General features: G+C 49.7%; 2 protein-coding genes across 4 annotated transcripts in view; both read right to left on the bottom strand.

The window, feature by feature from the left end:
• Nucleotides 1-27,707, bottom strand: part of LOC120298102 (rab GTPase-activating protein 1) — a 60,901-nt gene that overhangs the window by 16,567 nt on the left and 16,627 nt on the right. For all 3 annotated transcript variants that reach the window (XM_039321443.1, XM_039321444.1, XM_039321445.1), the window contains exons 10-13: nt 8,956-9,069; nt 5,705-5,779; nt 3,427-3,552; nt 1,789-1,932 (exon numbers count right to left, since the gene is read on the bottom strand). In XM_039321443.1, the coding sequence (XP_039177377.1) occupies nt 1,789-1,932; nt 3,427-3,552; nt 5,705-5,779; nt 8,956-9,069 (459 nt within the window). The remainder of the gene's footprint in view (nt 1-1,788; nt 1,933-3,426; nt 3,553-5,704; nt 5,780-8,955; nt 9,070-27,707) is intronic.
• Nucleotides 21,560-23,450, bottom strand: GPR21 (G protein-coupled receptor 21). Its single transcript, XM_039321446.1, has one exon. The coding sequence runs from the start codon at nt 22,913-22,915 to the stop codon at nt 21,818-21,820; it is 1,098 nt and encodes a 365-aa protein (XP_039177380.1). The 5' UTR covers nt 22,916-23,450; the 3' UTR covers nt 21,560-21,817.

The raw sequence follows: 27,707 nt of genomic DNA, 5'->3' as shown, positions 1-27,707 counted from the left end.
ACGACCGGTTGAGTAGTCCTCGACTTATGACCGGTTGGGGGTCGCGGCATTAAAAAGGTCGAGAACCACTGCTTTGGACAGAACCGTTGTTAACTCTGAACGGTCACCAAACTGTTGTAAGTCAAGGGCTACCTGTCCAGAGCCCGCTGGGCTGGGAATGCTGGGTTCTGCAGTCCAATAGAAGGGAAGGTGGCTGGTGTGCGCCACTGGGCCAAGGAGATGGCAGGTGGTTGGGAAAAAAACCCTCCTTGATACAAGGGTGATTTGATCTCCAAGCATGGCTAAAAGCGACGTGGCCTTTTTCTCCGGAAAGGGCTGCCCAGGTGCCGAGCTGCGTTCCAACTTTTCCTGGCTGGCTGAATCACTTCCTTCCCGTGACTCAGAGGACATTCCCCCCCTCCCCGGGCAGGAGATGCCAGAACACAAAGCAAGTTGCCCCCCTCCCCACACCTTGCCAGCCCCCAAAGCTCTGGATCGCGCCGTCCCCTCCCGGAGTGGATTCTGAGAAACGACGCGATTAACATCTCCGAGGCAGAAAATAATAGAAATACCCTCAAAAATGCTCGGAAACCGTGAGGTCACGGCTCCAAAACAAGTGGAAAATGGGAAAGTTGACTCGCCTTCGCTCCAAAGCATGAAACTCTTCCCAGGCACAATCTCTACGGGGATTCTCTGCCCTCCAGGTCATAGTTATCCCAAAGATGCTTTTTTCAGGAGGCAACTGGACTCTCTACTTTTTCTTTGAAGACGTTTCTCTTCTCATCCAAGAAGGTCCAAAGGTGCTTTTTCAAGAGATTTCCTTGTTTCTCTCTGAAGACGTTTCGCTTCTCCTCCCAGAAGCTTCTTCAGCTCTGACTGGAGGGTGGGGAAGGGAAGGATTTATCCTCCATGCAGAGAGCTAGTCATTTGCCTTCTTTTAGAGGTTGGCTAAGGCCACTTGGAGGTTTACCTGTGTCCTCAGGGTCACCTGAGTCACTGAGAAGTTAGAGCTTTGCTCTCTGCAGGATTTTTTTCTGCCCTGGGGTCCCTTCCTTGTGGGAGACGGGCGCAGGCTGTTGGGGAAGGGTCTGGGTTGTCTGACTCTCAAACTGAAGCGCAAACGGCTCCTGCAGTCTGCCATGTTTTCTGCGGATCCGTTCATCCTCCCGCACCTTTCGAAGGGGGTTCATCCCAAAAGGGCAAGCATCTAAAGCAGTGGTTCTCAACCTTTTTAATGCCGCGATCCCCGACCGGTCGTAAGTTGAGGACTACTCAACCGGTCGTAAGTCGAGGACGACTCAACTGGTGCAGCACCGTTTGCAGAATGGGACTTTGGGCGGGCTCAGCAGGGCAGAGACAGCCTGGACCATTCCTATTGGCTTTTGAAAGCCAATAGAATTAGACTCTATTCAAGAGAGTCTATTCTATTGGCTTTCGAAAGCCAATAGAATAAAAGGGAGTAGCACAGCTAAGGAAAAGGGGGGGGGGGGAAATGGCGGACTGCGTTGTTGGGCGACCCCCGTGAAATGGTCGTTCGACCCCAAAGGGGGTCCCGACCCACAGGTTGAGAACCGCTGCGCTAAAAGAAGGCAGATGACCAGCTGTCTGCGAGGAGTATAAATCCTTCCCTTCCCCACCATTCAGTCAGAGCTGAAGAAGCTTCTGGGAGGAGAAGCGAAACGTCTTCAGAGAGAAACGAGGAAGTCTCTTGAAAAAGCACCTTTGGGTCTTCTCAGGCACCTGGTTTTTTGAGTCAGGGCCAGCTTCGGAGAAGTTGGAGGGGGGGAACCACCGCAGGGGTGCACGTACCTCACACAGCAGCAGGTCGATGATGTGGAAGACCATGTAGAGGGGGAACTTTGCGGTGAAGAGGGTGAGGAACCACTGGGAGGCATACATGTGGGCTTCTAAGCTGATCTCCAGGAAGTGGGTGTACAGGTCGGGGATGTACTCCTGGGGGACAAAACTCACCGGTAATGTCATTAGGCCAACACCACCCAAAAAATAAATAAACAACCCAGATGGTTGTTTTTGCACAAATGTTTCGGCGGCAGCAGGTCCAGACTGGATCCTTGACCCACAAACACCCTATCCAGATTGTTTTGCCTCCTTCCAGAATGCGCCTCAATTGCCCCTTTTATCTTTGCCATCTCTTTGGCAAAGCTTCGGCATCTGGCGAAGATCCTTTCACCCCCCAAAAGCCCTGAGCTGGCTACAATTTTTTTTTTTTTTTAGATTTGTCTTTACAGCCTCTCTGTTGTGGGCTTGCATAGCTCTGGGGCTGCCCTTGACTATTTCCTAGCAGAAGAATAAATAAATCTATCACCTCTATCTCTCTTTCTCTCTCTCTCTCTCTGTATGTATGTATCTCCTTCTCTCTCTTTCTATCTCTCTATCTCACTATCCCCATCTGTCTGTCTATCTATCTCCATCTATCATCCATCCATCCATCCATCCATCCATCTATCTATCTATCTATCTATCTATCTATCTATCATCTATCTCCATATCTCTGTCTGTGTCTATCTTTATCTATCCATCTATCTGTCTATCTCCATATCTCTGTCTGTCTGTCTGTGTCTATCTTTATCTATTCATCCATCCATCCATCCATCTATCTATCTATCTATCTATCTATCTATCTATCTATCTATCTATCTCCATTATCTCTCTCTGTCTGTCTGTGTCTATCTTTATCTATCCATGTGTCTGTCTGTCTGTCTGTCTGTCTATCTATCTATCTATCTATCTATCTATCTATCTATCTATCTCCATATCTCTGTCTGTCTGTCTATCTTTATCTATCCATCTATCTGTCTATCTCCATATCTCTGTCTGTCTGTCTGTGTCTATCTTTATCTATTCATCCATCCATCCATCCATCCATCCATCCATCCATCTATCTATCTCCATTATCTCTCTCTGTCTGTCTGTGTCTATCTTTATCTATCCATGTGTCTGTCTGTCTGTCTGTCTATCTACCTATCTATCTATCTATCTATCTATCTATCTATCTATCTATCTATCCCTATCTATCATCTATCTATCTCCATATCTGTCTGTCTATCTTTATCTATCTATCTATCTATCTATCTATCTCCATATCTGTCTGTCTATCTTTATCTATCTATCTATCTGTCTCCATCTCTCTCTCCATTTGTCTTATCTTTATCTACCTACCTATCTACCTCTCTCTCTATCTCCATCTGTCTGTCTATCTTTATCTATTTATCTACCAATCTAATCTAATCTAAATCTAATCTAATCTAATCTATTTCGAAAGGAAGGGATGACGGTTCTCTCGAGACCCCGCCTGGGGATTGCAGTGTGAACAGAAGGTCTCTGAGGGAGGCCCAGCAGCGATGCCCGTGTTTGCATTGGCCGCCTTTCTCTCGAGTAAACCTGAGCAGCCTCTCCGAAGGGGAGACGAGGCCGCGCCATCCTTACCTGCATGAGGCGTTCCAGCTGATAAAACTTGCAGTGCAGGTCCTCAAAATTCTGTTTGAAAAGCTCCCTGAGTCCGTAGTCGAACATGATTTTGACCAGAACACTGAAGGCCTGTTCTTCAGGCATCTGTCAAAAGAGGGGAGAACGAAACCTCCTGTCGGGCGTTTTTAAACAAACAGGTCCCGAATCTAAACATCGACAAGGACGCCTTGCAAAACGGGCCAAGCAGACCCACAGCCAGGCCCATCGGCAGGAAATCTGCTTCCCCCCCCCCTTTGTCAGGGACACCTTCCTTCTTTAGGGCACCCCAGAAACCAAGGCTGGAAGGCTGAGTCAACCTTGAACCGGTGAGCATCGAACTGTCAACAGCTGGCAGTCAGAAGAAGTAGCCTGCAGGGCTGCATTCTAACCACTGCGCCCCCACGGCTCGTAATGTGGTTTAAATGTGGCTCCAAGACCCCAAATCTCCTGTGTTTCAAACACAGTGAGCTGGGTGGGGCAAAGCCCATCCTGTCTCCCATGTTTTGGATATGTTTGAATAATGTGTCATGTCCTTTTTTGTGTGTGTTAGTGAAAGGGGAGGGGGGGGGGAAATGGCTTCTGTCAATCCAGCAGGAAGTCTGCTTTCTCACAGACGTGCTGGGTCTTTTTCTATTTACCTGTCAGGGATGCTCTGGCCATCCTTCAAAGGAGATGAAGGATGAGGAATTTAAAAAAAATAAAAAAGGAAATTAAACGAAGGTCGCCTGACTGGGTGAGGAATAAGCCGGAAGCCCTGGAAAACATCACTTAGTATCTGACAGGAGGGCGTTTGGGGGGGGGGGGAATCCACCCAAGTGTTTAAAAATAACTTGTAAAGGCCGGAGAGGGGAAAATATATATTTCAGGAATTTAATGGAAAGATAATGCAACATGCATAGGAAGGAACCAGACCGCCTTTCCAGCGATAGAGGCTCTCAATGGGGTATTTGAAGAGAAATTGTGGACTAGCCCCTTGCAAAGGACTCCACCCCGAAAGGCAAACAGAGGAAACCTGGCCTCTTTGGCAAATGTGACACCCAGGAACGCACAACTACAAAAGATGTTGTTGCAAGGATGGTCAACCTGTGAGAGACAGGTAGGGACCCACAGCGGGAAGATTTTACAGGTAGTCCTAAACCAGAGGTCTTCAAACTTGGCCCTTTGATGACTGGTGGACTTCAACTCCCAGAATTCCTCAGCCAATGTGAGGGAACTATGGCTTTTTTATGATTTGTGGACTTCAGTTCCCAAAATTCCTCAGCCAGCATGCCTGGCTGAGGAATTCTGGGAGTTGAAGTCCACAAGTCATCAAAGGGCCAAGTTGGAAGACCCCTGTCCTAGACTTACAACAGCTTGTTTAGTGATAACATTTGAAGTTACAACAGCGCTGAAAAACTGACTTACGATGTTTTCACAGAACTGTTGCCCAATCCCCAGGGTCACGTGATCAAAATTCGGACGCTTGGGGCAACCGACTCGTATTTATGACGGTCGCAGCCTCCCTGGGGGTCACGCGGCCATCTTTTGCGACCTCCCGACAAGCAAAGTCAATGGTGGGGGGGGAGCCAGATTCGCTTAATGACCACGCGACTACATTAACGACTGCAGCGATTCGCTTAACCAGTGCGGCCAGGGGAAAAAAAAAAGTCGTAAAATGGGACAAAGCTCCCTTAACAAACGTCTTGCTCAGCAACGTACGTTTTTGGGCTGAATCGTGGTCGTTAAGCCGAGGACTACTCTGTCCTTTTGTCTTTGAGCAAACGGGGATGGTTTTTATTTTGCACGGATTTGCCTGTGGAAGATTTGGGGTTTTTTTTTTTTTCCATTTTTTTTTAAAACCAGCCCAGTCTCGTTTGGGCTGCAATTTTGGGCAAACTGGCAGAGATGAGCCGAGGTGGCGCAGCAGTTAGAGTGCAGTACTGCAGGCCACTTTAGCTGACTGTGTTAGCAGGTCAGCGGTTCAAATCTCACCGGCTCAAGGTTGACTCAGCCTTCCATCCTTCCGGGGTAGGTAAAATGAGGACCCAGATTGTTGGGGGCAAAGTAAATATATATATATATACATTGCTTACTGGTGTACACCGCTTAGAGAGTGCTTGCACTTAAAGCGGTATATAAGTCTCATAAATAAATAAAATAAAATAAATGGATCCCCTGTTCAGGATTGAAGATCCCTCTTATTACAGCAGGCCTGGGGTGTCCTTGGAAGCGAGCCCCCCCAAAATGGCCCTTTTGAAAGAGCTTGAGCGAGACTCACGTGTAGGAGCAGCACCGCGGCCAGGAACGATTGTCCCTGGCAGTAGCCGATTTCTTCGTCGTAGACCGAATAGGCCTGGAGGAAGGAAGGCGAGAAGGTCTTCATGCAACCCTGGAGCAGCCCATCAGCCGTTGTCGCCTAGGCCAGGGATCCCCGACCCCCGATCCATGGACCGGTACTGGGCCACGGCATGCCAGCAACAAGCAAAGCCCCATCGGCAAAAATTACGCAGCAAGTTTATTGGTGGGTCAATATTGGAAGAAGGATTCTCTGCCTTCTTTAGAAGAACGGGTATTTAAGGTTTCTAATTTAGCAGAAGTGGCTAAAATTTCTGCTTATTTAAAGGACCATTCCCAAGAGAGATATCTTACTGTGTGGAGAAGATGGATAGAATCTGTTCAGAAGAAGTATGGAACTACCAAGTGTCACTTATTTTATGAGTAAGGAGTTTGTTCGTAAACTTACGATGTTAAAGTTTGAAGAGAGTTAAGGGTTAGTATGATTTTGCTTATTGTATAATTAGTAAACTTAAATAGTAATTAGTAAACTTCCTCCATCAGAGGAAGAAGTAATAAGAAAAATCCTGGACTGTGCTGAGATGGACAAAATAACAAAAGAGATAAAAGAAAAGGAAGACACAGAGTATTATATAGTATGGAAAAAGGTGTATGTCTGGTTGGAGACTAGAAATAATAGAGGAGAATAAATATGGAAAGGTCAAAAGTGAAAATATGTGTATAATAATATATAATAATAATAATAATATGAATTATTCTTAGTAAGAAGTAGAACATGAAGGAAGAAAAATGTAAATAAGAAATAATGGGGCTATAAGGACAAATATTTAAAGAAGAATAAGGGGGAAATGTAAATATTAGATTACCGTTACATAATTGCTGTAAAAAAAAAAGGAGGAGTATATATTGTGTGTGTATGTGTGTTATGTTTTGCTTTGTTCTGTTTTGTCTTGTTGGTTAAAAATAAACATTAAAAAAAAAAAGATTACGTTTAATATGTTTGTATAACCCTGTACTTGGCTCTGGGAAGTGGGGTGGGGGAGGGGGGTGGGGGGAGGGGGGTGGGGGGAGGATGGGTTGAAGCTTAAGTAGCTCAGATAAGTAGAAATAGTTTTATTGTATATAATATTGACATTGTAATTTGGAGAGAGGAATTGCTCGGGCATTTCCCCTGGACTGCATCCGGAGCGAGAAGATAGGAGGAAGGGGAGAAGTAAGTAGGAAGGTGGAGAAGAAGGAGGAGAGGGGGAGAGTGAGGAAGAAGAGGGAAGATAGGAGGAAGGGGAGAAGTAAGTAGGAAGGTGGAGGAGGAGGAGGAGGAGAGGGGGAGAGTGAGGAAGAAGAGCGAAAGAAGGAAGATAGGAGGAAAGGGAGAAGTAAATAGGAAGGTGGAGGAGGAGGAGAGGGGGAGAGTGAGGAAGAAGAGGGAAAGAGGGAAGATAGGAGGAAGGGGAGAAGCAAGTAGGAAGGTGGAGGAGAAGGAGGAGAGGGGGAGAGTGAGGAAGAAGAGGGAAAGAAGGAAGATAGGAGGAAAGGGAGAAGTAGGAAGGTGGAGGAGGAGGAGGAGGAGAGGGGGAGAGTGAGGAAGAAGAGCGAAAGAAGGAAGATAGGAGGAAAGGGAGAAGTAAATAGGAAGGTGGAGGAGGAGGAGGAGAGGGGGAGAGTGAGGAAGAAGAGGGAAAGAGGGAAGATAGGAGGAAGGGGAGAAGTAAGTAGGAAGGTGGAGAAGAAGGAGGAGAGGGGGAGAGTGAGGAAGAAGAGGGAAGATAGGAGGAAGGGGAGAAGTAAGTAGGAAGGTGGAGGAGAAGGAGGAGAGGGGGAGAGTGAGGAAGAAGAGGGAAAGAGGGAAGATAGGAGGAAAGGGAGAAGTAAGTAGGAAGGTGGAGGAGGAGGAGGAGAGGGGGAGAGTGAGGAAGAAGAGCGAAAGAAGGAAGATAGGAGGAAAGGGAGAAGTAAATAGGAAGGTGGAGGAGGAGGAGGAGAGGGGGAGAGTGAGGAAGAGGGAAAGAGGGAAGATAGGAGGAAGGGGAGAAGCAAGTAGGAAGGTGGAGGAGAAGGAGGAGAGGGGGAGAGTGAGGAAGAAGAGGGAAAGAAGGAAGATAGGAGGAAAGGGAGAAGTAGGAAGGTGGAGGAGGAGGAGGAGGAGAGGGGGAGAGTGAGGAAGAAGAGCGAAAGAAGGAAGATAGGAGGAAAGGGAGAAGTAAATAGGAAGGTGGAGGAGGAGGAGGAGAGGGGGAGAGTGAGGAAGAAGAGGGAAAGAGGGAAGATAGGAGGAAGGGGAGAAGCAAGTAGGAAGGTGGAGGAGGAGGAGGAGAGGGGGAGAGTGAGGAAGAAGAGGGAAAGAGGGAAGATAGGAGGAAGGGGAGAAGCAAGTAGGAAGGTGGAGGAGAAGGAGGAGAGGGGGAGAGTGAGGAAGAAGAGGGAAAGAGTGAAATAGGTTAGAGGGCGGATGCGGGGATAGATGGGCGAGCAATACCGGAAAGTTCTGTGTATAAATTTATCTTACTCTTTAGCCGAAGTATTTTTATGAACGTAATGCAATGCAAAATTGAAAATAAAAAATTTTTTTACAATAAAAATAAAAGCAAAGCCCCATCTGCGGGGATGCAGGCAGCTCGCAAAACCAGGCCCCCTCCGGTCCGCGGGAAAAACCTCTCTCCACGGAACCGGTCCCTGGTGCCCAAAAGGTTGGGGACCTCTGGCCTACGGGGTCTCAGGAGCCGAGCTCGGGATCGTCTGAATCTTAACCTGGGCCAGGCAAGGAAAGAGTGGGCATCAGCTCTGCCCTTAAGCCTCTCTCGCCCATGGCTGCCCTTTGGGGCCCGTTCTTCAAAGAGCAAGCAAAGCTGGGAAGCCTTTGATTGGCGGATGCCGGGCGGGGCTCCCCTCTGCTAATGGCCCTTTTTTGACAAGGGGCTTCGGAGGGGGCCAGGAAGCCCAGCACCACCACCCCCTCCTCCACCACCCCCCCCCAGGGCAGAGGAGGCAGCTTTTGAAAGGCCAAATTCAAAAGAGAGAGCTGCTAATTACCTCCGGCATTTGATCCACCTTATAATGCAAATGAAGGACTGTGTGTTTTATCTCTGGGGGTGAAGATGGGGGGGGGAGGCACTTCTGGATCCAATCTGGCCGAAAGGAAACCTCGACTCCCCGTCCCACTGGGCTGTTCCTGAATCCTGGCCAAGAGAAACCAAGATCTCCATTCCCCCCCCCAAGGAAAGCCACAGTTGGTACCTTGCATATTTTATACAGTGAGTCCTGACCGTCTCCTCCCGTGTCCTTGAAGTAGTCGTGGGCAGGGAAGGTCCGGTTGATGTCCCGGGTGATGGCGCTGTCCTGGGGAGACTCCTGCGAAGCCGAGAGGAATAACCGAGTTGGAAGGGACCTCGGAGGTCATCTAGTCCAACCCCGTGCTCAGGCAGGAAACCCTAGACCAGGGGCAGGCAACCTTGGCTCTTTTATGACTCGGGGACTTCAACGCCCAGAATTCCTGAGCCAGCCTGGCTCAGCTTGGAAACCTCTCCCTTTCCCCTCAGCGTGGCTGGCTCAGGAATTCTGGGAGTTGAAGTCCACGAGTCATAAAAGAGCCAAGGTTGCCTACCCCTGCCCTAGACCCTTTCAGACAAAATGGCTGTCCAGTCTCTTCTTAAAAACCTCCAATGATGAAGCACCCACAACTTCTGGAGGCAACTTCTGTTCCACTGGTTAATTGTCTTCACTGTCAGGAAGTTTCTCCTTAATTCCAGGTTGCTTCTCTCCTTGATTAGTTTCCATCCATTGTTTCTTGTCCTGCCCTCTGGAGCTTTGGAAAAATAATTTGATCCCCATCCTCTTTGTGGCAGCCCCTCAAATACTGGAAAACTGCTATCATGTCCCCCCTCGTCCTTCTTTTCTCAGACTAGACATCCCTAATTCCAGCAACCGTTCCTCATATCTTTTAGCCTCCAGTCCCCTGATCGTCTTTGTTGCTCTTCTCTGCACACTTTCTAGAGTCTCAGCGTCTTTTTTACATCGTGGTGACCAAAACTGGATGCCGTATTCCAAGTGTGATCTTACCACAAAGCGGTATTAACACTTCATGTGATCTTGATTCACTCCCTCTGTTAATGCAGCCTAGCAGTGTGTTGGCTTTTTTGGCAGCTGCAGCACACGACTGGCTCCTATTTAAGGGATTGTCCACTAGGACTCCGAGATCCATGTCTGTCTGTCTGTCTGTCTGTCTGTCTGTCTGTCTATATCTATCTATCTATCTATCTATCTATCTATCTATCTATCTATCTATCTATCTATCTATCTATCTATCATCTATGTCTATCACTCATATCCATGTCTGTCTGTCTGTCTGTCTATATCTATCTATCTATCTATCTATCTATCTATCTATCTATCTATCTATCTATCTATCATCTATGTCTATCACTCATATCCATGTCTGTCTGTCTGTCTATATCTATCTATCTATCTATCTATCTATCTATCTATCTATCTATCTATCTATCATCTATGTCTATCACGCATATCCATGTCTGTCTGTCTGTCTGTCTGTCTGTCTGTCTGTCTATATCTATCTATCTATCTATCTATCTATCTATCTATCTATCTATCTATCTATCATCTATGTCTATCACTCATATCCATGTCTGTCTCTGTCTATCTATCTATCTATCTATCTATCTATCTATCTATCTATCTATCTATCTATCTATCATCTATGTCTATCACTCATATCCATGTCTGTCTTGTCTATATCTATCTATCTATCTATCTATCTATCTATCTATCTATCTATCTATCTATCTATCATCTATGTCTATCACTCATATCCATGTCTGTCTGTCTGTCGGATTTCTGCCTGTCTATTTATCTATCTATGTCTATCAATCATATCTATCAATCATATCTATCTACCTACCTACCTACCTATGAGCTGTGGTGGCATAGTAGTTAGAATGCAGTATTACAGGTTAACTCTGCCGAGTGCCAGGAGTTCGATCCTGACTCGCTCAAGGTTGACTCGGCTTTCCATCCTTCCGAGGTCGATAAAATGAGGACCCAGATTGTTAGGGGCAACAGGCTGACTCTGTAAACTGCTCAGAGGGGGCTGTAAAGCACTGTGAAGCGGTATATAAGTCTCAGTGCTATTGTCATCCATCCATCTGTCTATCTGTCTATCCATCCATCCATCCATCCATGCATGGTGGGTAAAAGGAGGACCCAGATTGTTGGGGGGGGGGCAAGAGGCCGACTCTGGAAACTGCTTAGAGAGGGCTGTAGAGCCCTGTGAAAGAGCTATTGCCGTTACTATTCTACGGAGTCTGTTAAGAAGGAAAGACCCCTCCCCACACACACATATCCCACTCCCCGCAGACTTTTTTGCCCTGAAATATGGCTTAGCCAGAGGTTTTCCAAGCACTGATTTGCAGTACCTGGGGGGGGGGGAGAACAGGCTGATTTTGCCCCCGAGAAAGGCCACCGAGGCAGGAAAGAAGGAGCAGCTGTGACGCCCATGCTGCATCCAGCCCGACTGGAAGGACAGCAGGCCTTCTGAGACCTTCTTTGTCCCACTGTTAGCAGCCATGTTTGAAGACTGCCATCTTTTTTTTGCCTTGGCCGGCCTCTGAAGCCCCCCCAACCCAAATTGTACACCATCAGAATTCTTGAGTGAGCTGGAAGGAACTAAAATTTGGGGCCGGGAGAAAAGGGGTGCCTTGCGCTGAAGGATTGATTAATCCACGCTTCCCAGCCAAACGTCCGTAATCAGCGAGTCAATCTCGATCTGCTTAGCCACCGAGGACGGATTGGAGAAACACCCCCCCACCCCCCGGAAAACCATCACTCTGCTTCTCAGCTCCTGGTGGGGAGAATCCCCCCCTCCAAAGCAGGGGAGGCAGACAGGCCCACCCTCCCAAAAGGGGTCCCTGCCTGAACACCTGCGAACGAGGCACCCTCAGGTGATCCAATCTTTTTCTGAAGCTCACTGGGTTTCGTTCTTCTTTTTTGCAGGATCAACGTCTGAACCGTCACGGGGGGGGGGGAAGGCAGCTTCCAGGGTGCAGAGAAGCTCCACCACTGTGAACCAGCCCCCCCCCACCCGTGTTGGGCAAGAACACCCAACGTCCATCGAATTAAAGGCCAAGCTTCTGAGCGACAGGTGACCAGAATGGAAAGGGGAGTTGAAACACTGGATCAGGCAGGATTGGCTTTTTGATGGCTGGCAGTCATTTTAATACCGGGCATCAGTGCAATACACACAAACACACACACACACACACAGAGAGACACACAAATGTTCTTGCTCCTGGAACATGCTGTTTAGTGGCAAGAGAAAGTGACCGGAAAGGAGAAACTTTTTTTTTTAAAAAAAAGGCCAGCTGGGATTCAGGAATACAAACAAGGCCAGCTCAACCATTGTGTGAATAGGAATCCTATTTTTATAGCTGGCTGGGAGAAGGGTTCCTGCCAGGCCAGCTCAGGTTTCCGGAGCTGAAGAAAGGAAAGGAAAGGAAAAGAAAGGGGAAAGAAGGAAAGGAAGGGAAATGAGAAAGAGGAGAAAGGGAAAGAAAAGAAGGAAAGGAAAGGAGAAAGAGAAGGAAGGGAAAGGAAAGGAAAGGAAAGAAAAAAGAGGAAGGGGAAGAAAAGAAGGAAAGGAAAGAAAAGGAGAAAGAGGAGAAAGGGAAAGAAAAGAAGGAAAGGAAAGGAAAGGGGAGGAAAGGAAGGGAGAAAGAGAAAGAAGGGAAAGAAAAGGAAAGGAAGGGAAAGAAAAAAGAGGAAGGGAAAGAAAAGAAGGAAAGGAAAGGAAAGAAAAAGGAAAGGAGAAAGAGAAGAGGGAAAGAAAAGGAAAAGAAAGGAGAGGAAAGGAGAAAGAGGAGGAAGGGAAAAAAGGAAAGGGGAGGAAAGGAAAGGAATGGAAAGGAAAGAAGGAAAGGAAGGGAAAGGAGAAAGAGGAAAAAGAGAAAGAAAAGAAGGAAAGGAAAGGAAAGGAAAGGAAGGAAAAGGACTCAGAAACACTCTTTTGGGGTAATCCTGGATGGAAAACAGAAAGGGCAGGAAAAGAGAGGGAAGGAGAGGAAAGCAGCAGCGGAAGCATGCTGGGAGAACGGATGCCGTCAGCAGTACAAAATGGTATCTGCTGGGGAGACGAAGGAAAATCAAGGGTTTTCAGCAGGGACTGGACACTTGCAATACGAAGCCAATCTGGACTCTTTGCTGGACATCCGTCTCCGTCTTTCCCCAAAATTTCCAGGGATGGCTTTCTGGAAAAGCAGCCTCCTCCAGCATGAAATCCGCAAGATCCGTGCTTTCAAGAAGAGACTTGACTGCCATCTGTCAGAAATGGGGTAGGGTCTCCTGACTGGACGGAGGGGGGGTTGGACTAGATGACCTACAAGCTCCCTTCCAACTCTTGATTATTCCGATTATTCTAATTGCTCAGCACAGCTGACAGGCCCGGCCTAAAGGCGAACGACCCATCCTGGGCTTTAAAAGGGCCCTTTTAAAACAAGATGCCCAAGTCCAAAATACAGGCAGAGCATCAAGAACAAGAAAAGTCTCCCCTGGCTGATTGAATGCATCCTTTCAGCCTAAGACTGACAATCAGGCTTGTCAGATGCTATATTTTTTCTATCCTGCTCTATGGAGGAGAGAGTTGGCCCCTGAAGAGACTAGAACAGTGGTTCTCAACCTTTTTAATGCCGCGACCCCCCAACCGGTCGTAAGTCGAGGACTACTCAACCGGTCGTAAGTCGAGGGCTACTCAACTGGTGCAGCACCGTTTGCAGAATGGGACTTTGGGCGGGCTCAGCAGGGCAGAGACAGCCTGGACAATTCCTATTGGCTTTGGAAAGCCAATAGAATTAGACTCTATTCAAGAGAGTCTATTCTATTGGCTTTCAAAAGCCAACAGAATAAAAGGGAGTAGCACAGCTAAGGAAAAGGGGGAAAAAAATGGCGGACTGCGTTGTTTGGCGACCCCCGTGAAATGGCCGTTCGACCCCAAATGGGGTCCCAACCCACAGGTGGAGAACCACTGGACTAGAAGCATTTGAAATGTGGATTTACAGGCAGCTGTTACGTATAAGCTGGGTTGACAAGATCAGAAACGAGGAGGTGAAGCCATCATCAAAACAAAAAATGAAAATTGGAATATTTCGGACAGGTGATGCGACACCCAGAAAAAATACGACATGCTCCATTTCATTGGAGGCAAACAGGGTCCAGGCAGAAGAAGAACATCGTGGCTTCGAAATTTAAGGGACCGGTTTGGACAAAACTCAGCAGCCCTTTTTCGTGCAGTGGCAGCTGATAAAAACAGGATCGCCAACGTCCGATAACGGATACGGCACAACAAGAAGACCAAAAGGTGTGGGGTGATTTTTCCCGGTGCTTAAAAAAAAAACACGATTCAGTCGGCAAAGGGTTATTTCTTGAGGATACGAGACCTGTTGTCCATCAAATCCATATTTGTCCCTTCCGACGGATTGGGATATACGCAGCTAAGCCTCGGAGGGAATCGCACGATTTCAGCCCCTCCTATGCTGCGCTTTGCAAAGCCTACACAGGAAATTTGGTATTCTCAAGACAGGGAATTAGTCACTCCGAGAGAAAAGCTTTGCAAACAGTGAACCTTTTGGCCCGTCCGTGCCCGGCTGGATCGGCCGAACAAAAGCCAGAACAGGTGGGGAGGACCCAGCCCGGCGTTGTGGCGAACAATAAAGTCACAATAAAGCCATTGTTTCAGGCCAAATATGGCAATAAACCCCGTTCTAAAAATAAGAGTCAATCCCCAAGTGATGCCAGCCTCTTCAGCTGCGCTCCCGTTCCTTTTAAGGCTCAAGTTTCCCACAAGAAAAATTCTCAAAGGGGAGGCCCTGGGTTGAAAAGCCCTCCAGCTCGCAGGCTGCACCCCCCCCAAGCCATTTTGAGAGGCAGGGGGGGTCTCTTTACGGGGGTGAGGTCAGCAAGATGGATGGGGTATGTGCTGCTCACCCCCAAATGCTCTGGTTCCAGTTTGGCACAAGGGGATGTTAAAAACAAAAATATACACGCCAAGAAGAGAGAGGAAGGGTCTTGGGCAGTGGTTCCCAACCTTTTTAACGCTGCGACCCCCCAACCGGTCGTAAGTTGAAGACTACTCAACTGGTCGTAAGTCGAGGACTACTCAACCGGTGCAGCACCGTTTGCAGAATGGGACTTATGGCGGGCTTAGCCGGGCAGAGACAGCCTGGACAATTCCTATTGGCTTTGGAAAGCCAATAGAATTAGACTCTATTCAAGAGAGTCTATTCTATTGGCTTTCAAAAGCCAATAGAATAAAAGGGAGTAGCACAGCTAAGGAAAAGGGGGGGGGGAAAATGGCGGACTGCGATGTTTGGCGACCCCCGTGAAATGGTCATTCGACCCCAAATGGTTGAGGACCACTGGTCTTGGAGCAACAGGCCCAGCCTAAAAATAGACAAAATGCTATTTCAGTGACCGTTCCAATTTGCAACAGCCCCGAAAAAGGTGACTTAAGGCTATTTTTCACGCTTCACAGCCGCGGCAGCATGCCGGCGGTCCCGTGATCCAAATTCAGACGCTGATTCACGTGTATGACGTCCCGGGGGGGGGTGTCACGTCCTCCACCTTTTGCGACCTTGCGGCGAGCAAATGGGGGCACCCCAGTTCATTGAACGCCAACGGTGTTACTCGCGTCACAACTGCGGCGATTCCGCTTCGCACGCGTGGCAAAGGAAGGTCGTAAAAGGGGGGGTGGGGTGGGGGAAACTCGCTTCACACTGCGTCCTGCTTAGCCACGGAACGTCCGGTCTGAATTGTGGCCGTTCAAAGAGAAATTTGAAGAAGGGAGAGTCACGACGGCAGCAACGGCCACCCTTCGCGCTGTAGACCCACAAAGAAATTGACACATTGCACGGCTTCTGAACGGGACGGCCTGAAATTTGTTATAAATGACAAATTTCTCCAGCTTTTGTCTGGTGGCCGCAACGCCCGTATCTCTCTCCCCCCCCCCACCTGCACAGAATGTGCAGGCAGTGTTAAATTAGACAGAATTTAGGTTGCGATCTAAAAATGGAAGCGCCCGGATTAATTGTTGGCTCTGGCCCTTCCTGAAAAAAAAACACCGTTTCTCTCTGGGGTGAAGCTGCTGCATCTTTCCCCCCCCCTGCCCCCCCCCCCAGGGCCTGAAGCCTTTTTTTGACTTACGCACAGAGGTTGTGCACGATATCGGGGTCTTTCTTGAATAGGGAGGCAAAAGGCTGCGTTGAAAACCGGCTAGCGGTTGGGAAAAAGATGGAAAGGAAAGGGGGAAAGGAATTTACGGAGCTGTTTTTCTAAGTTTGTCCCTCCTGTACGTGGGGATGAATACCCTTTGAGGGGTCCTTGGTGCTCTTGGAGCTTGGTGGTTTTCTTGCCGACATTTCATGACCTAACTAGGTAACATCATCAGTGGGGGAGGGAGGAAGGAGGAGGAGGAGGAGGAGAACTATGGGGTCCTTGGTAGTCCTGGAGCTTGGTGGTTTTCTTGCAGACCTTTTATTACCTAACCAGGTAACACCATCAGTGGGAGGAGAAGGACTGTGGGGTCCTTGGGGTTCTCTGAGCTTGGCGCTTTTCTTGCAGACGTTGCATTACCAAACTAGGTAACATCATCAGTGGGTAATGAAACGTCTGCAAAAAAACAACCAACCCACCAAGCTCAGAGAGCACCAAGGACTCCATAGTCCTCCTCCTCCTTCCACGGATGATGTTGCCTAGTTGGGTCATGAAATGTCTGCAAGAAAAACCACCAAGCTCAGAGAGCACCAAGGACCCCACAGTTGTCGCCGTCTTCCTCCTCCTCCTCCTCCTCCTCTCTGCAAACCTCACCCCCTTTTAGAACTGATGATGTTCCCTAGTTGGGTCATGAAATGTCTGCAAGAAAAACCACCAAGCTTAGAGAGCACCAAGGACCCCACAGTTGTCGTCTTCCTCCTCCTCCTCCTCTCTGCAAACCTCACCCCCTTCTAGAACTGATGATGTTACCTGGTTAGGTGATAAAAGATCTGCAAGAAAGCCACCAAGCTCAGAGAGCACCCAGGACCCCCTCATCTCACTCCCGAGCTTACAAATATTCTCCTTGATTGGCAAATACCCTTTTTTTGTCGTGGGACCCAAACCCAAAGCCGGAGACCCAGCGTGAAGCAAAGCGTCCTGGGGAGGCATCCCACAGGCTATCGGAGGAAGGACCGAGAGCCACGGAAGCATTTCGCGCGCCAGATGTCCCAGCCAAGCAAAACACACAACAACTTGTGGGGACAAAGCGCCAGATCTTTTCCTGCCAGTAAGAATGGGGTGGCATTTAAGAGAAGTCTCCAGGGAGCCAGGAACTGGGGTGGGAATAAAGCAAATACTTTTGTTTTTATGCTGAAAACCTCCCCGAGTCCAGCTAGCTGGACCTTGAAAGCCAGCAAAAATCAACGAGGCGCAGTGATGGTCCAAGAAATCTGTGGGTAAAAGTTCCCAGGGCTATAAAGACAGGGATTAGGGATTATTTTTACTGCTTTGGCCCTTTGGCTCGTTAGCTACGCAACCCGTAAAGAGATTTCTCTCCAGGAATAAAATAAATCACAGTGATGGATTGTTGGAATTGCTTCTCATCTTTCTACCTGTCCAGTAGAACAGCACTGCCTGTTTATTTTCCCTGCAATTAGATAAACTTAACAGATATATATATATATATATATATTAAAAAGGCTGGATACTCCAGCTGTCATGACAGGTATAAAACAGCGCATTCGGAACTGCCTTTGTTGCTCTTTTACACAACTAAATACTGCTGGCTTTAACTTACGCAGCAAGGCCCGTTAACCTCTCCCCACCACAAATGCACAAAGACACACACAGACATCTTCACAGTTTCTGAGGCTGTTCTTGATGGATCTAGCCGTTGGGTCTGAGTCTATTAAGCTCGGAGTCTCGGCTCTCCCAGTGCGAAGCACAACCAGCCCCCCCCCCCCCAATCCTGTATTTCCTCTGCTTTTGCTCTGCATTCAGTCAGAAGTTGCGGTGTGTATTTGGGGCTGTGCCCCCGTCACAACCTGTCAAGCTCTGAAGCATAGAAGGTCCGATTTCCCCTCTCCCTAAGGAAGACCACCGCATTATGAGACAGTCACCCCTTAAAGCAGCGGTTCTCAACCTGTGGGTCGGGACCCCATTTGGGGGTCGAACGACCATTTCACGGAGGTCGCCAAACAATGCAGTCCGCCATTTTTTCCCCCCTTTTCCTTAGCTGTGCTGCTCCCTTTTATTCTATTGGCTTTTGGAAGCCAATAGAATGGACTCTCTTGAATAGAGTCTAATTCTATTGGCTTTCAAAAGCCAATAGGATTTGTCCAGGCTGTCTCTGCCCTGCTGAGCCCACCAAAAGTCCCCTTCTGCAAACGGTGCTGCACCAGTTGAGTCGTCCTCGACTGACGACCGGTTGAGTAGTCCTCGACTTACGACCGGTTGGGGGTCGCGGCATTAAAAAGGTTGACACTGGGGTATCTTCCTGCCCCCCCCGTCCCAAAACTGGAGCATTGTTTTTTTTTTTAAATTTCTTGCAATCACTCCGTGAGCGAGACGATTGGCCTCTGAATTTGATAAGTAACAAATAAATGGCTCTCGGCTTATGACCGCAATTCAGCCCCCAACTTTCCGTGGTTGTGACACTCGGGGGTTAAGTGAAGTGTGCCCCATTTTTTACCACTTTTCTTGCCTCTCTGGTTAAGTCAGTCGCTCCAGTTGATAAGGTAGCCCCCTGGTCGTTAAACGAATCCTGCTTCGCCATTGATTTTTGCCTTTCACAGAGGACCACGTGATCTTGGGGGACACAGCAACGGTCATAAAAATACGAACCGGTTGCCCGGCAGCTGAATCCCTAGGGACGCTGCAAAGGTCGTAAAGTGGGAAAAACGCTCACAGGTCACATTTTTTGGCGCCGTTGTAAGTTTGAACAATCACTCAGTGAGCTGTCGTAAAGTCGGGAGTCCCTGTGCTAATGCAGGTCGCCAGCCCAAAACCATCAGCCTCTGCCAACATGTGCTGGGTCTAACCCTGCAGACGGGAGGGAGATTTTTGGACCCCCCCCCCCCCGTCTCTACTCCGCTATCCGGGACAGCCGGGAGAGTGAAGGGGATATTACGAAGCCTCCAGATCCAGGGAATGCCCTTCTCCTGGTGTTGGATCCAGCACAGCCCTGGATCGTGCGAAGTCCTAAAATCCAGGTTTTAAAAAACGACACTACGGAATGTCCCCGTAACAGGCAAGATCCAGACTAACAAGGTTAAAAATGCCCGATGCCAAGGCCGAAGCCGGTTCCTAACGGCAGGACAAAACCGTGCCTTTCACAGCGCCGTTTTTTAAGCTCCATCTACGTCAGGTGCACCTGGTCGTGAATGTAGTTTCGCCAGGTCTTCACCGCCGTGTAAAATGTCTTCTCCGTGCCCCACCGGAAAAAAAAAATCACCCCTTTTTTCCCTGGTGGGCAACTGCCCGTCTCGCACAAACGCTGTAAGCGCTCGTTCATCGAGCAACGACAAAATATGGGAACCGGCTTGTCCACCGCCTTGTGATTTTAAAGCTCAGGAAGCGAGGAATGAAAACATCCATCCTTTTTTGCACCCAGGATTGCGTTGCAAAAAAGATCTCGGTTGCTGGTCCACAGCTTTGGGGGGGACGGACGGAGAAAGAGGGGAGACTGCGAGCAAGCAGGGTTCTGAACTTCCAGGGTTTTCCTGCAAAATGGCAGGTTAAAAAAAAAGGGGTGGTGGTGGTGGAAGGAAGACTTGTTTTAAAGAGAAAGTCTTGCTTGCCACCGCATCCTGTTTCCAACAATGGGCAGGCAGAAAGCCACCGTCAGGGCGTGCGTGAGAACCGATTCCTCTGCAGCACTTGGCATGGGAAGGTAGACTGCCCCTACTCCGAGCAGTTCCCTCTAACCTTTTTCAGCCAGCTTCTCTCTAGATCCAAAGTGGATATTTTGCAGATAGGGCTCGGTTGATTAACCCCAGCAATGTGGTCTGAATACAAAAACATATTTTTTTTTTGCACCCCAATGCAGGCAGTGCCTGAGACGCATCCTAGTAGAATGTGAATCAGCTTGAACGCCTGGGCTGCTTTCTTAAAACGGATAGTTAAGTACACACCAATACACACACACAAAAACACACCACCACCCTTTGCATGTCACCGTTATCAAAATTCAGAGGCCTCAGAAGCACTTTCCGCTGATTTCAAACTTCCAATTGGGATCCCCACGGAAGCAATCTCCTTAACTCGGCTTTCCCAAAGTTCTTTCTTTTCCTATCGTATTACCATATTAGAAATATATATATATTGTGTGTGTGTGTGTGTGTGTATATATATATATATACACACACACACACACACACACACACACACACACACACACACACACACCGTATTTTCCGGCGTATAAGATGACTCGGCATATAAGACGACCCCCGACTTTTGAGAAGATTTTCATGATTTAGAACGCTGGTTCTCAACCTTTTTAATGCCGCAACCCCCAACTGGTCGTAAGTCGAGGACTTCTCAACCGGTCGTAAGTCGAGGACTACTCAACGGGTGCAGCACCGTTTGCAGAATGGGACTTTGGGCGGGCTCAGCAGGGCAGAGACAGCCTGGACAATTCCTATTGGCTTTTGAAAGCCAATAGAATTAGACTCTATTCACGAGAGTCTATTCTATTGGCTTTCAAAAGCCAATAGAATAAAAGGGAGTAGCACAGCTAAGGAAAAGGGGGGAAAAAATGGCGGACTGCGTTGTTTGGCCACCCCCGTGAAATGGTCGTTCGACCCCAAATGGGGTCCCGACCCACAGGTTCAGAACCACTGGTTTAGAAAGTCGTCATATACCGGAAAATACAGTGTGTGTGTGTGTGTGTGTGTGTATGTATACATATATATGTATATGTGTATATATATGTATATATACACACACACATACATACATATACACATATATACATACACACATACATATACATACATACATACATATATAAAAAGAGAAATTTGTTTTGACAAACTTCCTCAAAAACCCCAAACAATCCCGGAGCGGGTTGGCCTACCAAATCGAAAACAAACAACAACAAAAAAGGACAAAATAAATATTTTTCTTTCTCCGGCTGGACTTAAATAAATAAATAAATAAATCAGGGGGAGTTGGTGGGGGGAAAGGAAACACTTTTATTCATTTGCTAATTTGGTCTGTTCCAAAGTCATTCATTTTTTTTTTTACTACACAGACATTTCAGTTAAGTTTCTTTCTTTCTTTTTTTCTTTCTTTTCTTTTTTTTTTTTTTTAAGAAAAATGCAAATACGGTACTTTTAAATCACAAATGAACAACCTGGTGAGACGGAGGGGAGGAGGGAGGGAGGGAGGGGGGCAAAAGGGGATCGGGAGAGGAGGAATAACCACAGTTATAAAAAGCCTAGAGAGGAAAAAAAAGGGGGGGGACACCGCTGGCTCAGGCACACTGGAATCCAGGGGTTCAAGTGTTTACATTATTGGCTACAGGCGTGTTGGGAGGGGGGATAGGGACTGGAGAGGATGGAGAGGAACAATCATCATTTGGACCCATAAGATTTTCGAAACGTACTTTGGCATATGCACAAACAAATTGAAGAATACACTATTAAACCAGGTACACACTCCTGCACTGAGACAAAGAGCATAAATCTCCAAACATCAGGGCAAAGAGGCGAGGGAAGAATTGGAGCGTCTTTTTGCCGGTGCTGGAGAGCATCCATGAGTCACTCCAGAGAAGAAGCCCCACTCCCTTTTCCCTCCCCACCCTCCCCCCTGGTCAAAGTGGACGTTTCCTGCTTCCCACCAGGACCTTCCTGAAGAAGGCGGAACCCAGAAACCCGGCGGCAGCCCCCGTGCTGGTGGAAACCCGGGGGCAGCCCCCCCCCCCCGTGCTGGTGGAAATCCTCCCGAAATCCTTGGAAAACTGCAGCATTCCCAGGGAGAAGGACATGGGTCTCTCTCTCTCTCCCTCTTTCTCTTTTTGCACATCTGGATGTCTTGAGTTCAGGGCAGCCCCCCCCCCTGGTCAGACGTGACAGCCGTTGGAGGGTCTTTTGCTGCGAGAGGCAGCAGAAGAGTCCTTGGCCGACCGGTGCCGGCCGCAAGGGGTGCAAAGGGCACCCCAGAGGTGCTTCAACCCTTTCTGAAAGACACTGTTGGACAAGCTGTAGATGACACAGTTGCAGAAGCTATTGCTGATGGCCAGCCAGGTGGTCAGGAAGGCGGCCAGGCGGCTGTGGTAGATGGAGGAGCTCTCCAAGAGAAAGTAGATGATGTAAGGGAGCCAAAGGATGTAGAAGACGCTGGTGATGCGCAGGAGGACCATGGCGTAGTGCTTGTCCGGGCACGGCTGGCCCTCGGCCGCCTCCCCTTCCTGGGAGCTGAAGCGCACCCGCCGCTCGTTGATCTCCCGGGTGTGTTGCTGGCAGATCCGGAAGATGCTGAAGTAGGTGAAGCAGACCACCAAGGCGGCCGGCGCGTAGAGCAGGATCACGATGAAGAGGGTGAAGACGGCCCGGGTATCCCAAGAGTCGGCGCACCAGCGGAAGATGTCCCCGTGGTAGCCGGGCTTGCCCCACTCAAAGAAGGCGGGCAGGAAGACGGCGCCCGAGTAGAGCCAGAGCAGGAGGATGCAGGCCCGCAGGCGGCAGGGGGTGACCAGCGTGCTGTAGCTGAGGGGCTTGGTGATGGCGATGTAGCGGTCCAGGCTGATGCAGGCCAGCGAGGTCATGGAGACGCTCTTCAGCACCGAGACCACGTAGCCGAAGACCTTGCAGACCAGCGCCTCGGGCAGGAAGGCCAGCGGGTGGTGGAGCAGGGAGAGGGAGGGCACCAGGCAACTCACCCCCACCAGCAAGTCGGCGTAGGCCATGGTCTGGATGAAGTAGCTGGTGGTGTGGTGGTTCAGCAGCGGCGCGCAGTGGAAGACGAAGATGACCACCAGGTTGCCCGAGATGATGAGGACGGTCAGGAAGACGATGATGATGGCCTCCAGCAGGCAGACGTCCAGGCTGTCCGGGTAGCCGGCCGCCAGCAGGCAGAAGGGCCTCCCGCCACTTTCCCCACCGCCCCCGCCCCCGCCGCTCCCATTCCCGGGGCTGCCGCCATCCAGGGAGGCGTTCATCTTGCCGAGGCGCCCACCACGGTCCCTTCACGCCGGTGGCCGCTGCCCGGCTGCTGCACCGGCTGTCATTGCGGCAGCTCCTGCGTGGTGCACGGCTGCTGCTGCTGCTCCTCCTTCGGAGAAGGCGAGGAGAAGTGCGGAGACTGCCCAGGCATTGTCCGCAATGCTCCCTCTTGGCTTGCGACGGCAGCCACCGCCCCCGTCTCCAGCTGGGCTGGCTGGCAGCAGGCGGCTGGCTGCCGCTGGGGGGGAGCAGAGGTACGCTGCTGCTGGTGCTGCTGCTAATGTGCTGCTCTCTGGCTGGAAGGAGGAGGAGGCTGGCTGGAGGGTTGGGGGGAGGGAGGGGAGGAAGGCCAGTGCAGCCACGTGGGGGCGGTTCCTCCTGGAAGCCGAGGGAGGAAGAAAGAATCCCTCCCTTCCTCCCCGCTTGCGCCAGGCGGCCTCCCTGCCCCCAACACTGCAGGAGAGAGAGGGGGAGAGGGGGCCAGCTGCCCACCAGCTTCCCAGGATCTGGAGGAGGGATGCTTTGGAGACTGCCCCCCCTCCTCCTCCCCCTCCTCCGCCTACCTGCCGCTGCTGCTGTTCGGAGGAGGACAAAGGCGAGCTCTCGCAGCCAGCCGACGTGTGTGCCTGCCTGGCGTGCCCGCCCGGCAGAGGCAGGCGGCTGCCCGCTCTGGGTCCAGAAGGGAAGGCAGGCAGCAGCAGCAGCAGCAGCGCAGCCCTGGGCTGGTTCTCTCCGCCCAGCTGGCTCTGCAGATTTGGTGGGCGCGCGCGCCTGCGTGTGTGTGCCCTGCTCCGCCTGCGCGCTCGCTTGCTCTCCTCCGCACTGCCAAGCCCACCGCCCTGCAGAAAGTTTCTCTCGGCGTGGGGAGGGGGGGAGCACAGGCCAAACCCACCCCTGCCCCTCAGCTCTGTCCAGACCTGCCGGCCGGAGCTACAGATGCAGTTGGAGGCAGAAATCTCAAACAGCCTGCACGGTCCTCCAGGTGAAAACGGCCCAGAGGCAGGGGAGGGGAGGGGTGCCAAGCCCCCTAGGTGTCAGCCCCTTGGGAGGGCTGCTGGGAGGGGGGCCCCTCCCTCTCCCTGAGGCCTTGTAGCAGCCCTCTCAGCCAGAGAGGCACCCCATAGAGCTGATTCCCTCGACTGACCCTCGTTCCCCGACAACCTCAAAGACACCATCACCAGAACAGACGGCGGCGCTCCTCCTTGGGACCCAGATCCCCCCCCCAAATGACCCCTGTGGAGCGTGACAGACGGAAATCTGGAAGCAAAAGCAGAAGAGCCCTATCCTGCGCTCCCTCTGGATTAAAGCAGGATTCAGATCTTCAGCCACCTTTTCAAATTCCTTTGAAGGAACAGGCTGCTCACGGGGAAAGACGGTGCTTGGGAATGTCGGGTGACAATCTCAGCATCGGAGTGGGATCTCGGTTTAAGGGCAGCCGAGAAGGGAGCCAAGTGATTCCTTAGCCACTGAAGAGAGGGCTCCTTCTGGAGCATCTCCCCTCCATCGTGCTCCCTCGGTTACCATAGAAACTAGCTCTTTCTTCTCCCCATCTTGGGCCTTGCAAGCTCAAGATCCGAAGGATCGGGAAGGGAGCCCTCCTCTTCTGCGGCTTTTCCGCGCGTCGTCAAGAAATCCTCAAAGACCTTCTTCAAACCGGACGCCGGGGTTGGATTTTCCAAGCGGCCACCTCGAATCGAGGCAGTTTTGATTGCTCGAAAGCGTTATTGAACCTCAACGATTCAAGGAGGTTCTCCTACAAACTGCAGAGGACACATCTCCTCCAAAAACTGTCCCCTGTTCTCCTGCGTAGTCCGGCGTGAAGGAGACCCCCGTCTAGCTAATGGGACCTATTTCTGGTGCCACTGAGAGCCGCGCGCCTGAGCCAGGTGCTAATAAATGTCCGTGCGTTTAAGGAAGGAACGAGGATGCTTCGCGGAGTTGATCAGACTAGGCTTAATGTCTTTTTCAAACCGGACTAAGTTGTATCTCTGGTTTGGCATCCTAGGTGCACGCTTTTCGTTCAGGTCAGGAAAAGACGGATGATTTAGGAAAGAGGGGTGGGGGGGCTTCAGTCATTGGAGCTGTACACACGGCAGAGCCCCCAATTTTTATGGGAAGACCCTGCAGATCTGTCTCCTGCCTCTCCTACAACAGGTGAGTCCGTCCTTCGGAAGCCAAAGAAGCAAGCCCGCCCAATTGTTTTTACAGATATCTGAATCACAGATAGACCGGCATCCTATGTCCACAATGGACGTCAGAAGACACCTTTTGGGAAGTCTGCAATCAGGGTTCTTTTTCAAACGTTGCGCTCTCATTGCCTCTTAGAATAGAATAGAGCTGGAAAGGACCTTGGAGGTCTTCTAGTCCAGCCCCCAGCTCAAGCAGGAGACCCTATGCCATTTCAGACAAGTGACTGTCCAGTCTCTTCTTAAAAACCTCCAGTGATGGAATGCCCATGATTTCTGGTGGCCAGCTGTTCCACTGGTTAATTGTCCTCATTGTCAGGAAGTTTCTCCTTAGTTCCAGGTTGCTTCTCGATTAATTTCCATCTATTGCTTCTTATCCAGCCTTCAGGTGCTTTGGAGAACAGGTTGATCCCCTCTTCTTTGTGGCGGCCCCTCAAATACTGGAATACTCCACAACTGATCAACAAAGACTTTTTTTTGAGCTGGATGGAAGCCTAGCAGCCTCCCTCTGGGGGAGAATCCAGGATAGTAGTAGTAGTAGTAATGAGGAGGAGGAGGAGGAGGAGGAGGAGGAGGAGGAGGAGGAGGAGGAGGAGGAGGAGGAGGAGGAGGAGAAGTTGGAAGGGATCTTGAAGGTCATCTAGTCCAACCGCCTGCTCAGGCAGGAAACCCTATACCATTTCGGACAAATGGCTGTCCAGTTTCTTCTTAAAAACTTCCAGTATTAGAGCATTCACCGCTTCTAGAGGCAGGTTGTTCCACTGGTTAATTTTTATCACTGTCAGGAAGTTTCTCCTTAGTTCTAGGTTGCTTCTCTCCTTGATGAGTTTCCATCCGTTGCTTCTTGTCCTGCCTTCAGGTGCTTCGGAGAATAGCTTGACCCCCTCTTCTTTGGGGCAGCCCCTGAGATACTGGAACATTGTTATCCTGTCCCCCCTGGTCCTTCTCTTCATTAAACTAGACATACCCAATTCCAGCAACTGTTCCTTATGTGTTTTAGTCTCCAGTCCTCTGATCATCTTTGTTGCTCTTCTCTGTCCTCTTTCTAGAGTCTCAACATTTTTTTTACATCGTGGTGACCAGAATTGGACGCCGTATTCCAAGTGTGGCCTTACCAAGGCCTTGTAAAGCAGTATTAACCCTTCGCCTAATCTTGATTCTATCCCTCTGTTGATGCAGCCTAGTGTGAAGGGCGTCCCGGGTGTGGGTTTTCTTATTGGACTTGTGAACTGGTTAGATGAAAAATCAAGGAGTCAGGAGGCAAAGCCAACGCCAGCTTGAGAACGGTTTCAGAGCTGGTGCAAAGCCGCTTTCAGGATTCCTGCGAGGCGCACCATGTCGTTTGTCCAGGGAGCAACTGCTGAGAAAAGGCTGGATGAGGCTTGGAGCCAAGGACAGCTGTTAGCACAAAGGCTCCTCTGTCGAGGGGGAAATGGGGAAGGGCAGCTTTCCATAACAAGAAGTACCCTCCCCGTGGAAGTTACAAGAGGCCTCGACTTACAACGGGTTCACTTAGTAACTGTTGTACAGGTATGGTATAGGGGGTACCTTGCTCAATACTAATAACTGTGAGAGGGATCTCAGAGTCCTAATGGACAAACCCTTAAATAGGAGCCAGCCATGTGCTGCAGCTGCCAAAAAGGCCAACACAGTGCTAGGCTGCATTAACAGAGGGATGGAATCAAGATCACATGAAGTGTTAATACCACTTTACAAGGCTTTGGTAAGGCCACACTTGGAATCCTGCATCCAGTTTTGGTCACCACGATGTAACAAAGATGTTGAGATCCTAGAAAGAGTTCAGAGAAGAGCAACAAAGATGATCAGGGGACTGGAGGCTAAAACATATAAGGAACGGTTGCTGGAATTGGGTATGTCTAGTTTAACGAAGAGAAGGACGAGGGGGGACATGATAGCAGCCTTCCAGTATCTCAGGGGCTGCCCCAAAGAAGAGGGAGTCAAGCTATTCTCCAAAGCACCTGAAGGCAGGACAAGAAGCATGGATGGAACTAATCAGGAGAGAGCAACCTGGAACTAAGGGAAACTTCCTGACAGTTAGAACAATTAACCAGTGGAACAACCTGCCTCCAGAAGCGGTGAATGCTCCAACACTGGAAGTTTTTAAGAAGAGACTGGACAGCCATTTGTCTGAAATGGTATAGGGTTTCCTGCCTGAGCAGGGGGTTGGACTAGATGACCTCCAAGGTCCCTTCCAACTTTATTATTATTATTATTATTGTTGTTGTTGTTGTTGTTCAAAGTGACAACAGTACTGAAAAAAGTGACACTTCGGACCGTTTTTCGCCCTTACGACCGTTGCATGCCCCGCAGTCGCGTGATTCAAAATTAAGACGCTTTGGAACTGACCCCCTTTTGCGACCTTTCGGAGAAGCGAAGCTGGATTCCCTTCACAACTCTGTTCCCAATTTAACAACTGCGGGGATTTCACTTTAACTACCGTGGCAGGGAAGACCGTAAAAATCGGAGGAAAAGTCACGTGGCAAACGTCTCGCTTAACGACGGAAATTGTGGTCGTAAGCTGAGGACTGCCTGCCCATAATTGCAGTTCTGGGGATAACCTCCCTGTGGCACTGCACCGAGT

The sequence above is a fragment of the Crotalus tigris genome, unplaced genomic scaffold, assembly GCF_016545835.1.
Source record: "Crotalus tigris isolate CLP2741 ecotype Arizona unplaced genomic scaffold, ASM1654583v1 scf7180000023746.1698619, whole genome shotgun sequence".
Classification (NCBI taxonomy): domain Eukaryota; kingdom Metazoa; phylum Chordata; class Lepidosauria; order Squamata; family Viperidae; genus Crotalus; species Crotalus tigris.
This window is presented reverse-complemented; position numbering and strand designations above follow the sequence as displayed.

Excerpts from the sequence above, each read along its gene's own strand:
- GPR21 (XM_039321446.1), bottom strand. The coding sequence starts at position 22,915 with ATGAACGCCTCCCTGGATGGCGGCAGCCCCGGGAATGGGAGCGGCGGG.